This window comes from Drosophila bipectinata, chromosome 3L, assembly GCF_030179905.1.
Source record: "Drosophila bipectinata strain 14024-0381.07 chromosome 3L, DbipHiC1v2, whole genome shotgun sequence".
Classification (NCBI taxonomy): Eukaryota; Metazoa; Arthropoda; class Insecta; order Diptera; family Drosophilidae; genus Drosophila; species Drosophila bipectinata.
In genome coordinates this window covers 7,062,302-7,077,150 of record NC_091738.1, presented here as the reverse complement: position 1 = coordinate 7,077,150, position 14,849 = coordinate 7,062,302, and the positions used below count along the sequence as shown (strand labels likewise).

Genomic DNA, 14,849 nt, shown 5'->3' with positions numbered 1-14,849 from the left:
AACAACACCAGACGACCGACCACCGTCGTCCGGTCGCGGTTGGAGTTCGCTGGGGGGCAGGGGGTCAGACCACCCGAAGGCGTAGGAGCTACCGCCTGGCCCAGCACCGGGTGATCCGTGCACGCAGCTCTTCGGCAGGGCCGAGAAGATTTTTGCTTAAAGCGGTAAACGACAGCCGTCCCCAATTCCACATTTTGTTGGTTTTTATTTATTTTTCTGACACTTTTTATACCAATAAAAAAAAACCAAACAAAATTATACCCTATCAAGGGGTTTCCCTTCATTGGTACTAAAGGTGAGGAAACTAAGGGCTTCAAACTTGAAGACTTGATAACGTTTTTATCAAGACAATTGTTCAATTAAATTGAAATAGTGCAGGTTTACGTTAGCTGATATTGGTAAGAGTCGTCATTTTTATCTTATATTTGCTTTGCCCAAATTTTGCCAACAAAAGACATTTTTGTATGGTTTTTAAAGGTTCTTTAAATATTAATCATACGCCCCGTATTCTCTTTCATATATTTTTATATTAAATAAATATATGATTTTAAAAATACATCTAACCAATAATATAATGTATAACAATATATAATGATTCTAATATATACAAAAATAAAGAAAAACAGTACCTTAAAGTCAGTACCTTGCAATTGGAGTTTCTTTAATTTTCGTTAAAAATAACTCATACGCCTCGTATTCCCTTAAATACCTTTTTCTATAAAAGAACTATTTTATTTTAAGAACATACCTATAAAAAACCAACAAATGATAAGCATATAATTGTTTCAACAAAAAATATTTTAATTCAAAGGTATGGCTTTGAAAAAGTCTTTAAAGCTGATTGGACAATAGCTCATACGCCTAGTGTTCCCTTTTCGAACATGAACCATACTTGCCTATTGTATTAATGATTATTTAATTCTTGTGGCTGAAAACTAAAAAAATGATCAAAAATCTTATAATGCATCCTGTTATTATTCTACAACTTACTAGAAAAGCTTGAGTTTCAAACATGAACATTTTTTAGAGCTTATCTAAAAAATGTTTACCTAAAACAGCTTTAAATAAAAAAGAGTATCACATGTTTCATTATCTCTACTTATTTCTTGTAGCAATATTGTTTTTGGCCAAGACAGTCATAAAAACGCAAACTACTTGAGTCAACAAATAATAATAAAGCATTCCAGACACGTCGTGGCCGATTCTGATACACTTTGGGCAATTACCTGAAACCGAGCCAGAAGAAAACGCAATCTCGAGAAAAAATACTGTCAACATTAGAAAGTAAGGCGCATGTGAGGCAAAAACTCAGCCGAAGATGTTCAATGAAATTGCTTTTGCAGGGGAAACGGGGAAAAAAGCCAACTAACTTGGTCAACTGAGGGGAAATTGACCAAAAGTGAGCACCACGTTGCCTGCCCAATTTGTGGTGTCCAAGTGGTCGGGACAGGAAGATGGAGCCGAGTGGAACATCTTGGCCGAAGCATGTGAAAGTGGCTAAGAATGGCCGAGTTGTGAAAATGGAAATTGCTCATCGGCCCACTTCCTGTTGAAAATCTTGTCGGAGGCTCAACAACAGGTTTCCCAGCCACGGGCCATAAAAGGTTCATCATTTTCCTTATAGAATAAAACGCCATATGTGCCATGCTTTATATAGTAAATTGTATATTTCCTTTTATATCATGTTAGTCCCCCACATTTTACATTAACTTCAAACTCTCCCGATCTCAGAGCTCATCAAGAGTGTTTCTTCTTGCGTAATATTTGATTTCAACATTCTACTTACTTACTTGGTGCAAAATTGTGATTTGTTTTTCTTTGTTAATAACATTAAAATGTAGAGTTAGATTAAAGTTAGATTTTCGACAAGGTCGCACACACATACTCTCTCGTAAAATAGTTTCTTTCTTGGAAAAGTCAGCTGAAGGCCAAAGTATTCCTCAGCTTTATCACTCTACAAATCAATATCTTATATTGGTGCGAGACAAGGTGCAATGTTAATATTAAATATTTGTTGATTTATTTAGTTTAATATATATTCAAGAGGGCCAAAAACATTTTAGATGCATTCCAAAAAAAGATATATCCCTGCGATGAACTAAAGCACAACTCTGTTGGTGTTTCATGGTTTCAGAATTATACTTGTCCATTTATTTAAATTTTAAAACAAAAGTGTGTAACTTAGGCAAAAACAAAAAACACTAATTGATTTCTGACCCGGCTGCTGGCGATCAAAGATGTGGCTTGCAGATCTTGAGATAGTTTAATTATATATAATACAATAAAATAAATATTAAACATAGAAATAAGAAATAAAAGTATAAAGGGTTTTATTCAATCCGAAATCCGAGGGCTCAAGCCCTCTATGCGTCGTTCTTTGCGTTTCAATCCATTCTCTTCAGATTTACTAGATCTGGTATCTTTAGTTTTGCATTAAAGACTTGTTTGAGTTGATTTAGTTTTAGTTTTTTTGCTTTTCTTCTTTTCATTTTTTACTAAACACTAAACATTTTGTGTTATATCGGTTTTTTTTTTTTACGTTTGCTGTTTGCTTTGTAATTTAACTAAACTAATATTTAACATTTCATTACTTTCACACAATGCTCTTAACAATTTCGTCAGCAAAAAATCGTATCAAAGAGTCTGCATACGTTTCAATACAAAATATAATCGTAATTAATATTCATCATCATCTCCGGCACTCCTTCTCCCCGAGAACATCACTATGAAATCTAGAGGCTCCTTAGGTCGAAATCGCATCGTTGAGCAGCGCGTTCAGCTCCCGGATGTGCTGGGCCTTGGATCCGGTGGCCGTGGAGGCTCCGCAGGCGCGTCCGACATAGCTGTATGGAATCAAGATGACATTTATTAGTTAAGGTTTTCTTTGGCGGCTTCGATGGGTGAGTTGGCACAACATTCGATTTTGACGGTTAGACACGTGCACTAAACTGTAGTCTAGTTCATTGGTTTGATTTTTAGCACAGTTATGTGGAATAATGTTCAATGAAATGAGGGATTAAAGCAAGCGAGGGGTATTAGACAAAGTATTTATTAGAAATGTAAGGAGGTCTTAGGTCGAGAGTGGAATAAATAATAAAAGGGCAACCACACCAAACCCAAACATTTAAATGGGCACCCTGAGAAGAGTAGAGTCCCCTATGGGATCTTCATTTATTACCATTTATTCTCAAGCTATCTTGAACAGCAAATTGCCTAAAATTGAATGAAATATGCATGAGATGTCTGCCTAGAAGCCTCAAAATGGCATAAAGTATGTTTCTGTATGTTTTTCTGCTGGCATTCACAACACTTTGGACAAACATACAGGATATAGGTTAGATGGGGAGTACAGTACGAACAAATGTCGGGGTTAACTGTGTGGTTATCTCTTTTACCACTGGGACTTGCGAACGGCCAAAAAAATAAAATAATCTCAAAAAACGAACGAAAAAAACTTCCAAACGCGGGACTCAAAATTAGAACGACAGTGCTGGAGGATTAAAAGTTAACTTCAAGTTAGGAGTAGGAGTGGAGTTGTAAGTATTAAGTAGTAAGGTTTAGTGTTCATGGAACATTCAACATGCCAAACAACGGAAATCAGAAAATCGCAATCGAGGGGGAAAACGTACATAAATAGGAAACAAAAGGAGACAAATGAAGAGTTAAACGGAACTAAGAGTATTAATTTGGTTCGCTCCGAATAGTTAGGTTTTCAATAAAAACAGTATTAGATAGTAGTAGGTAGGTAGATTTATAGATTAGATAGATTAAGTTTAGATTTTTGGTTGCTTTTTTTAGGTTTTAAGTTTGTTTTTTTTTATGTTTATTTAATCGCACGCATCTGGGCAGAGCTTCTGAGCTTCTGGGGGCCCTCTCACCTAATTTTGCGTCCGGTTTTCGATATGCGCCCGCCCGGAGCGGCCGCAACGCCCGCGGGCCTATTGAAATCGTGGCGTACGTTCTTTAGGTCAAAGTGCTTGGCGGCATTAAAGTCACCGCTGGCGCCCTGGGGCGATGCCGGATCGGAACCCGAATCCGTGTCCTTTGTGAACATGCGGCTCAGCCAGGGTTTCGATTTTGGTTCAGAGTTAGAATCGGAATCGGTGGCGGATACTTGATTAGTATGATCAGTAGTATTGGTAGTATTGGAGTAGGAGGATTGCTCATCGCTTTGGCTGTAACAATAACACATACACAGAGAGAAATACGGAGAGAGAGAAAAAGAGAGAAAGGTTTTTGGATTTGTTTCTAGTCGTTTTGGATATTTTCTAATTGTTTTCCATATTTTTGTTTTTAAAATTTTTGTTAATTTTTGTAGATTTTCTTTTTATACCAATATTGCACGTATTTACACAACGAGTGGATGGGAAGGGGGGACTGGGTTTCTCAAAATAATACAATACTGGTTTGCTCGTCTTTCACAAGTTTCGATTAGTAAGTTGAAAGATAACTGAACGGAATCAAAGGTTAAACGAAATCATAAATAAAAAGCCATGCTAATTAATAATGGAATGATTATGGATGAAGCCAATTTGCTGATGGACTCGCTTGGAGAATTTCAATGCTAGATACTCTTTTTGAATTTCATGATAAAGTTTATTTGTTTTTCTCTTTTTTTTTTTTGCAGTGCTGGACATGCTCATCCAAACGAAAAGATAAACCAGAAGCGTATATCAGTTCAATGTGTATGTTTGTGTACTTTTGTGGAAGGTTCTTATATCACTTGAAGACTGGCTACTATAGGAGGTATATAGATATAGAAAGGGCAGAGATAGGGTGCTATGAAGAAAAATAAGTCTGCAGCTAGAAAGCATATATGAAGGATGAGATAAAAATAATTTCAAAAGCTTTATGACGACTGCCAAGGCCATGATGAATGTAGATAAACTCAAATCAATAGATAGATCAATAGATTAATGCAAAAAAATGATGAAACAATAGCAAAGTAGAGGAAGATAATCAGAGAAAATCAACGTAAAATTAGAGACAGTGCACGATGAGAGTGGTGCACGCCAGAGATTGTGGAGACAGAGAACTAATAGAAGAATATGTTTGAAGAATCAGACCCTGAGCGAGATTCTGGGGTCTTGGGGGAGGATTGATTCTATAGCCATTTGGTTCTAGACCCCGGCACCTACCTCACATCGCGGCTGTGGTTGAGGGCGGTCAGGAAACGCGGCTGGACATAGGTCCAGCAGCCCTGGTTCTTGTGCTCCTCCTGGGCCCAGACGAGCTCGGCGTTCTTGTACAGGTTGGCCTGCTCCTTGACCTGGTCGAAGGGGAAGGGCGAGACCTAAGAAACAAAGATGATTAGGTGAGCAATCCAAAAAGATAATTCAAAACAGCATCGGCTTACCTGCTCCACTCGCACAATGGCGATGTCGCTCTCCAGTTGCTTCTCGGTACGAGTCTTGGTCAGATCGTAGTAGACACGGCCCGTGCAGAAGACGACCTTCTTGACGTTGCTGGGATTCTGGCCGGCGGGGCCGTTGTCGGGGATGATGCGCTGGAACTCGCTGCCCTCGCTCATCTCGCTGAAGGGGCTCTTGGCCTCCGGGTGACGGAGCAGGGACTTGGGCGTGCACAGGATCAGGGGTTTGCGGAAGGGCAAGGCGATCTGGCGACGCAGGATGTGGTAGTAGTTGGCGGGCGTAGTGCAGTTGGCCACGATCCAGTTGATGTCGTGCAGCTGGCGGATAGCGAACTCATCGGACTCCGGGGGGAAGTAGTCGGGATCGTCGCTGCTCATCTGCAGGAAACGCTCCACGCGGCACGACGAATGCTCGGGTCCCATGCCCTCCATGCCGTGGGGCAGCAGCATCACCAGACCGGACTGGCGCACCCACTTGGACTGGCCGCTGGAGATGAACTGATCGATGATCGACTGGGCGGTGTTGCTGAAGTCACCGAACTGGGCCTCCCACAGGACCAGAGCGTTGGGGTTGGTCATCGAGTAGCCGTGCTCGAATCCAAGCACAGCGTACTCCGACAGCGAGCTGTTGGACACGGAGTAGGGGGCCTGGTCGGGGTACATATGCTGCAGCGAGTTGTAGGTAGCCTTGTCCACCAGCTGATGGTGGAGCACGTGGTGACGGTGCGAGAAGGTGCCACGCTCCACATCCTGACCGGACAGGCGGACGTGGATGCCCTCCTTCAGCAAGGAGCCGAAGGCCATGGCCTCACCCAGAGCCCAGTCGGCAATCTTCTCATCAACCATAGTCTTGCGGGCAGCCAACACACGCAGCAGACCCCTGGAAATAGGAATTTGATGGTTAGTCATAAGCTAAAGTAAGGATAGTCTCTTAATTACTTGTGGATCACGAATTCAGCGGCGTTGGGTGGTGGGGATGAGAACCGGTTGCCAATGTGGATCAGGGTCTCCTCCTTCACGCCGGTGGGGGCCACCTTCAGGGGGTCCTTGCCCTCGAAGAAGCCGGACCAGGGCGAGTCCAACCAGTCCTTGTACTTGACGTGAGTCTCGGTCTTGGCCAGGGCAAAGGCCTCTTCGCAAATGTTCTCGTACTTGGCGGCCACGGACTTGACCTCCTCGCCGGTGACAGTGCCCTCGGCGATCAGCTTGTCGGCATAGAGATCCAGGCAGTTCTTGTGCTTGCGGATCTTCTGGTACATGAGGGGCTGGGTGAACATGGGCTCGTCGATCTCGTTGTGACCGTTGCGTCGGTATCCCACCAGATCAATGACACAGTCCTTGTGGAAAGTGGCACGCCACTCAGCAGCCACCTTGCACACGTGCATCACGGCCTCTGGATCGTCGGCGTTGACGTGGAAAATGGGTGCATTCACGACACGAGCAACATCTGTGCAGTAGGGAGAGGAACGCGAGAAGCGGGGATCGGTGGTGAAGCCGATCTGGTTATTGGCCACTACGTGGATGGTGCCGTGGGTGGTGTAGTCGGGCAGATCCGACAGATGCATCGTCTCGTAGACGACACCCTGGCCGCAGAAGGCGGCATCACCGTGAATCAGGATGGACATGACCTTCTTGCCCTCCTGGTCGCCGCGGTAGAACTGCTCGGCACGGGTCTTGCCCTGCACGACGGGATCGACGGCTTCCAGATGCGATGGATTGGCCACCACAGCCAGGCGGATGTTCTTGTTTGTCACGCGGTTCAGACGCTCGATGTATGTACCCAAATGGTACTTCACATCACCAGAACCCTGAGTGGATAACAATTAGTATGGGTACTGAAAGTATTCCCTGAGCGAACTCACATCATCAGCAGCTTCCAGACCAGCAAACTGGGTGAAGATCTGGTTCAGGGGCTTGCGGCACACGTTGGCCAAGGTGTTGAGACGTCCACGATGAGGCATACCCATGATGACCGACTCCACGCCCAGCTCGGTGGACACATCGATGATCTCCTTCAGGGCAGGGATCATGATTTCGCAGCCCTCAAGACCGAAACGCTTCTCCGAAGAGTACTTCTTGGCCAGGAAGGCCTCGAAGCCGGTGGCACGGGTCAGACGGGCCAGGATGAGACGTTTCTCCTCGGGCGAGAAGTTCAGAACGCCGGGGGTCTCGAAACGCTTGCGGATCCAGTTGCACTGCTCCAGGGAGTTGATGAACATGAACTCCACGCCGATCTTGTTGCAGTAGACGTTCTCCAGACGGTTCAGGATTTCCCTAAAAGAAGAAGAGGTGTTTAGTATCTTAAAGTAAAGAGGTAGTGGTTTACTCACTTGAGGGGCAGAGAAGCCTCATCACCGCCGATGAAGGTGGTGCTGGGCAGCTTGAACTGACGCTCCATGTCCTGCTCGCCTGTATTTGTTTATTTTTTTTGGGTTATGGGAGGGAAGGCAATACATTAGTAAGGTGCTCCTCGAGATTGGATTTAAGTGTGAAGGTTAGTAGTTAACTGTAGGCGGCAAATGTTGGTTTGAAATTCGGAGTGTAATGACTTTTGTTTTTCTTCTTATTTCGGGGAGTGTACGAACAAGTATTTCATGCTCATCTTAGATCTGGACTCGGTTCATCTTTTACTTCATCACTCAGGGACCATTAAATTGACATGCATTAGGGGGGTCTTTTTAAAAGCTCGAGTTTTTTGTTTTTTCTATCAGACTAGTTGAGGCTTATCGATCGATTTCCCTCCACTTGTGATTAAAAAATAAATAATCATGCAATCTATTTAGGAACTCGATGAAATGACTTAAATAAGTATGTCTTCTGTATATAATGTTTATTTTAACTCATTGTCACGACATACACACAACAACAATATTAAAATAATAATAGTAATGTGGCAAAAATGTACAAACGATGTAACACAAATTATTGGCAATATATAGGCGTATATTTACTTGGTTCTATATATCATTTGGTAACATTTGTGTGTCGGATATTCGATTTCGGGGAGAGCGTGCGTGGGGTGGGCGCGTGAAAGACAGAAAGACGTCACTACCACAAGGTATTTACAAATCAAGGCGGTTAAGGGGGGGACTGTGGCCGGGATGGCTCCCGGCCCGGGAGGTGTACGAGTACGGGGCATGTACCAGCGCCGAGTATTTACTTACCAAAACTGAAATTAGCGTAAATGGTTTTCGTCGAGGAGTTGCCTGGCAAGTCTGGTGTATTAATTTCAAGTGGATCGAGGTGAGCAATATTATGTCCTCGAATCTAACGTGTCAGTATATATATTGGATGGTGTTGGTTGTTTGTTTGTTTTTGAATTTTGGTGGCAGAGTATTAATGTTTTCGGATTGGATTTCGATTTTGTTTACAACACACACATAATACAAAGAGAAAGAATTTGGAATTTTCGTTTAAACATTGTTTTTAAGACGATTTGGTGGCGTATTGTGGTTTCGATTGCAGTTTTGTGTTTTTTTTCGATTAGGGTTTTGGGTTAGGAAGCGGTTATATAAAAATAAAGAAAAAGAAATTAATCAATTAAAATTATAGAATAATAGAGTATTGACATAAAAACAGATACAGTAGTCAGCGCACAAAACACAAAAAACAAAGCAGACACTAAAAGCGGCAATTAATTCGCTCGACTGGATGAGGGGAATGTCTTATAATTATTGGGTGGCCGAGTGTTAATCAAGGATCAGGATAACGCAGTGCACAGAAATAACGATTAACAGAAAAAAGGTCAAGGATCAGAGACAAAGAGATATGGAGTAGCGAGTAGAGAAATGGGGATGCTTAACTATAAACCGTAACTCGAAGAGAGAACGCCAAACACCAAGGTGGTTACTTACTGGATACTTATAGACCTATAACTATAACTAATCCTAATCCCTTCCTCATCAACTCCGAATTTCATTTAACATTCTTGTTGGCTGTTAAATGTTACTTAAGCACGAGAATAATTTTTCAGAACCAAAAGTGCATATGTCGGATATGGGTTTAGCTTTTTGGGGGAAATGGGGAGTAGCGGGTTGGTGCACTGGAGTATCGGGTGGTTCGGTGGTGCGACTAGGGTGTTACATGAGTGATATATAGAGAGACAGAGTTCTGTAAAAAGAATCTTTACCAAACAAAAACCCAGAATGCTGCCTGAGCACATCTTCGTTAGCACGACGTGCTAGCCCATCCTTGCAAACGGTCTTTTCCCGTGTCAAAATTCCAAGCGGATCCAGATCAGATGCCAAATGACCACGTGACTATATATGGTACGTAACATATATCGTAGATAGATTGATTATAAATGTAAAGAGGTGTACAGGGTAGATCTTAGGTCTTATATGTAGGTATATCAAGTTAAATGCAAAACGGTAGCGGGGGGATATCGTGTGAAACTCAACTACAACACAATGGGTTAAAATTTATTTTAATTTTTATGTGCAAATAATAAGAATAATTCCTTGTCTTAGATACTTAAGGATGACTAGACCCCGTGGATATATATCTCTAGGTTTTGGTAATGGAAGGTGATATAGATTTGTGACCAATCTCCCCCCCAACAACAGAAGCTACTTGGTGGTGAACCCGAAATGAAAAACAGAAAACCAAGCTACATGATTGACACTTCCCAGATATATAATTATGCTCTCTACCAACTAAATGGAAATGCAGTGGGGAAATCATAGACACTAATCTACCATGAAGATTTGGACTCGAATGGATCTGGTCGGGGGGTATATGCACAATAATGAGAACACACAATAAACGGAGGCGGAGGCAACTCTAAGGGTCTAAAACATAAACATTAACTGAACCTAGGAGAACGAAACAATAAGCGCCAAACGAATACGAAAACGATCCGTAGCTGTGGCTGCTGCAATCTCAACTTCAATCGATTGTGATTGAGGGCTTGCCAGCACGAGCCGACGTACCTGGTAGCTCCTGATGATGGCCTGGACGGCCAGATGGTCGTCGATGGTCTTGGAGTCGGGCGCAGCTCCGCCAACGGCGCCTCCAAAGTTAAAAGCAGTCAGGGGCAGAGTGTTGGCCTGAACGGGGGCCAGGTTGGGCGGGCTGGTGTAGCTGTTGCTGCGGAAATAGGCATCCCAGGACTGTAAGAAAGAGGAGTAGGATATAAGTAGATTCTTAAACTTCCTTAAAGCCTATACTAATTATAACCGGAAGCTACAGGAAGTATATACAACCTGCAGTTACTCCGGAACTGGAAGTAACAGGTATGCTAATTTATACCGGATTTGTATTGACGTTTATTGACCCAACCACTTACGGTGTGCACTGAGGTGGGATCCCGCAGCCAGGCGTTGTACATCTCCTCCACGTAGGAGGCGGTGGAGCCATTGGCAAAAGGTTCGGCTGCGGCGGAGTTGTAGGTGCGCACAGCGGCCGCTGCAGTTGCCTTGACCATCTGGAATTGGATGTAGATTGAAGTAAAAGCTATCCAGAGCTATTTTAAAGACTCACCTGCTGGTTGGTGGTGCTCTTGAGCAGCCATGTGGCAAAGTTCTTGTGTGCCTTGGGCGACAGGGCCAGGCTAAAGGCTGTGTGGGCTCTATGCATTTTGTAGCTTTACAAAATAGAACTGAAATAAGGAGAAGGTGGCATCTTATCAGTGTTATCAGTGCATTATTATATCACTCGGTCGGTTTTCGATTAATTGATGAGGGTGCTTTGTTGACAAACAACCTGACGCCCCTCGGAAACCCCCTGACCCACGGCTGCTGTAAACGAGATTAGATAGAGCGTCGTCGTCGTCGTCTTGGAAGTCTTTACGTCATGGCCAAACTCCAAAACCACCTTCTTAACTGTGTCACCGATCTAACCACCGGTCTAATTGAAACTTGTTGCCAGGCCGGCAGTTATGAAATTCCGGCCCGAAACCTGTTAACAATCGGCGGGTACTGTGATACAAAATTTACATACGCCAGTCTGTTGGCCAGACTAGACTCCACGATGAGAGGTGGGAGTCGCTTGAAAAACGCACACGTGACGCCGACTGACGACTGCTGATTCTGGGGGCTCTGTTTTGCCGGTGACGTCAAACTGGCGTGGGCAGGTTTCTCTATTCCGTTCGTATTTTTTTTTATAATCAGCCAAGAGATACTATGCCCCCAAAAATTATATATTTAATGGTGAAATGGGTTTATTATATGGGCACCTCAGAGAGAGAGGAGAAGGTCGTCTTTTGCGCAGTTTTTTTCTGCCGAGTCGTGTCGTTTCGTTTCCCAACTTTTAATCAGTTGTGAATATTTGCTGTTTAAATAAAAAGCAACGACTTTTGTTTGTGGTTTTTGAATCACGACCAACATCGTACCTGTCCCGGTTTACTAAGATAATGTCAAGTGTGTATGTCCCGAGACCGGCTGAGAGTCAATAAATTCCTTTAGGCCATGACGCAGCAAGGAAGCCTCTAGACGGGCCGAGATCCGATAAGGATGCAGGCCCCCGGACTCGATCATGCCACGTAAATTATTCCAGAAATTGTCAAATTAATAATCAAATCGTTCGTGATAAGCCAGCGCGTGCGGATGTCGTAATTGAAGGCTGGTCGCCAATCACTATCTAAGGCCAGTCGTGCAAAAAAAAAATATATATGAATTGAATTTTTGGCTGAGAATGGGGATTTGGAAGAAGGCGTGGCTGCCCTGGGTCACATGCCTTATCGATCGACATGCTGGCCAGACACAAAATGATTACAAAACACTGGCCCCCAAGACCTTCAATCCAAAAATTAGAAAACAATTGGAACAATATAACCGGTTTGGAGCGGTCAAAGTTAAATATTTGAAAGGCTAGCATCTAGAGTAGATGCATCTACTGTCCCAGCTGTAGATACAGATGTTTGGATAATTCAATTTAGGTGGCTTGTGTTGCTTGTCTCCTGGCTCATGGTTATTTATCTACATATCTGTTTGCTGGCGCTTTTCACAATGTTTTCCCTGCAATTATTTTTTTTTTCTGCTCTCCGCCGTCACAGCCGCTGCTGCTTTGGTTACGAAAACACATTACATAAGTGCAAAAAACAGACTCGCGTGAGAGAAGGAAAATAAGTTATTAGAACGCTCGAACGGAAGATGACGGGACGGGACGAGTCGGTCTAATTAGCGTTAAATAGCTCACTGGATTTAATGGCTCCAACTCGGAGCATGACTGGAAAAATCCATTAAAATGGGGGGGAAAGAGGGGAGAATGAATGCCGAATGAATATACACTGCACTGCCGTGGAATAAACCAAATAAAATGTTATATATATGCATCGCATATACTGTGTGCGATTTGCTCCAAAAAATAACCAACCGAATATATGTACTCGTCGTACTCGTATCCGTATCTGACAGATACGCGGCAAACGTTTGTTCGTGCTGAGTGCTGCGCGTCGACTGAAGGCGAGCTGAAATACAAAAAAGCAACCGCCGCCGCTGCCGTCGAGAGTGAAATACAAAATTTTAGAAATCGAATTTGCTCTTCACGGCCAAAAAGACCGGAGATAGGGGTATCGGGGATCGGTGGAAAACCAGAGTATGTGATAAAAAAAAAACATACACACCGAATCGGGCACATGACAACGCCGAACGCATTAGTATCTGTATCTTTTTGGAGGAAAAGGAAAAGGGGGTTTGGTTTCCTACTGCCTACTTCCAATAAAAAAAAAAATAAAGAGAGCTGATAAGAATCACGTAGATTGCCTATATTTCCTGCGCTTATCTAACCGCCTCTCTTTGGCCACCTATTTGTCCATCTGCTCCCTGTGGATGGTATTTATAGCCCAGAATTTTTGTTTACAAGAAACCCAAAGTCCGCTCGTCAGCCGGCTGGTCGTTTGAAAGAAAAGCCGCCCACATAGCCACCGAAATATGTGGAGAAAGAGAGCCAGAAAGTGTTACAGGCCAAGTGCAAGGAATGGGTGTCGTGTCTGCTTCTGTATCGATTACCTTTTCGCTAATCAATACAATTTTCAAATTCACACACGAGCTTAATTAATTTATCACTCCACCCTCGAGGGTGGGTGCAAGTCGAACTTTGGAATGCCATGGTAGTAGGCACTACTACAAGTCCATAAGACTCTTAGGTAGCGTATATAATCAATAAGGTGGTGCTGGACACAGCTTAGCCGGTACTGAAACCAGCATGCAACTGCATTCCATTGAGAAGAAAATGACGGCCCTAGACGAGCCCCCCTGAACAAGAAGAAGAGCTGAGGGCCAACAGCGTGAGGTAACCGAAGCGTGTCCAAGGAGGGCTGTAACTGTGACTGATCTGCGGCCACCACAACAGGCTTATCATAGGCTCCACAGACAACAGCCAGCAACCACTAGTTGGGTATGTGTGTGGTTCCCCTTTGAGAGGGGGGGATAAGAAGTAAATATGCTGACAATGCGACCGCGCGCTTTCTACGCGGTTTTGATTGATGATTCATTGGGTTGCCGAGAAAAAGCACACGCGGCAATCTCAATAACATTGCGTCATCCATGCCGAGTTGCCTCCACGTTCACTTTACAACATTTCGCCTGTGCCGCTTGTTTTGCATTGCGGAATTTCACTTTTCCACTTTTCACGCAAGCGCTTTTCCAAGGTCCGCCCACCTGCATTGTCGCTTATATAAGAAGAGTCCTTGAAAAATTGCTTTTAGGCCAAATCCTAGGAGTCTGGGACGGTTAGATTCCAGGAAATCGACGCCATTCGAAAGGGGAGGACCACGCGGATGGTCAATTGATTGAAAGAACGCCTAATAGACTCCACATGATTGACAAGCTTGTCTTGAAAGTGGGCCAACAGTAAAATCGCTCTAATTTCATGTTTTTCTAAAAATTCACAACAAGCTCTCTATTGTTATGGTCTCTAAGCTCTTTTTATTGCTTCACCGCACTTTTAAAGTTTAAAATTAGAAAAAGTTTAAATATTTACGTTTTTACAGCCGAAAACTTTTGCAGGGATGAGAGATTTTTGATAGCTAAAAACTATTTACATATCGATAGTCAAGTAGGAAAGTTAAATATTTTCATCGTGATATCGACTTTTCTCTAATATCTAAAATACAACCCTTGTTTGAATTTTCGCGTTCAAAAAAACTATGAAGCTTATGAAGTACATAGGTCCATTGTGGATATAATGTTGTATCATAAAGAATAGAAATATAAAAAGAAAGAATATTCCTTATATTTTATTTTGAATCAGCTAGAAACAGTAAACACGCAACTTTTCTGGCAGTTCGAACATGTTCGAATCGAACTGAAGCGAAGACAGAAACCAGTTTCGATAAAAAAGTTTATTTTTATAGGGGATGGCCCGAAAGTGGCGGGCTTTTGAATTTCCAAAGTTAGTAGATATTGGAAATATGGATTATTACAATAATATAATTGTACAGTGGCCATAATTTATATAAATGAGCAGTAGGTAACAATTTTATTCTGGAACATACCCACAGGGCGGCATTAGATTCTACAATTCTACTGTTTTTCTG

The 14,849-nt window shown here is 43.0% G+C and overlaps 1 protein-coding gene across 5 annotated transcripts; it reads right to left on the bottom strand.

Annotated features, from left to right (window-relative positions):
• Positions 1-2,120: 2,120 nt before the first annotated feature.
• Ogdh (oxoglutarate dehydrogenase Nc73EF) lies at positions 2,121-14,388 on the bottom strand. 5 transcript variants are annotated; one of them, XM_017232134.3, is made up of 12 exons: positions 14,294-14,388; positions 10,853-10,970; positions 10,659-10,796; positions 10,303-10,482; positions 9,501-9,630; positions 7,702-7,780; positions 7,234-7,645; positions 6,311-7,179; positions 5,357-6,251; positions 5,139-5,293; positions 3,879-4,175; positions 2,121-2,843 (listed from the first exon to the last, which is right to left on the bottom strand). In XM_017232134.3, exons 2-12 carry the CDS (start codon positions 10,946-10,948, stop codon positions 2,744-2,746), a joined length of 3,351 nt encoding a protein of 1,116 aa, XP_017087623.2. In that variant the 5' UTR covers positions 10,949-10,970; positions 14,294-14,388; the 3' UTR covers positions 2,121-2,743. The 5 variants fall into 5 exon arrangements, with proteins under 5 accessions (XP_017087623.2, XP_017087622.2, XP_017087625.2 ...); XM_017232133.3 differs by lacking the exon at positions 14,294-14,388 and adding an exon at positions 12,686-12,794; XM_017232136.3 differs by lacking the exons at positions 9,501-9,630; positions 14,294-14,388 and adding exons at positions 8,536-8,638; positions 12,686-12,794.
• Positions 14,389-14,849: the final 461 nt, after the last annotated feature.

Coding starts and splice junctions, on each gene's coding strand:
- Ogdh (XM_017232134.3), bottom strand. CDS start 10,948: ATGCATAGAGCCCACACAGCCTTTAGCCTGGCCCTGTCGCCCAAGGCA. Junction 9,631..10,302: donor CCATCATCAGGAGCTACCAG/GTACGTCGGCTC, acceptor TACCATATATAG/TCACGTGGTCATTTGGCATC. Junction 7,180..7,233: donor GTCTGGAAGCTGCTGATGAT/GTGAGTTCGCTC, acceptor TTATCCACTCAG/GGTTCTGGTGATGTGAAGTA.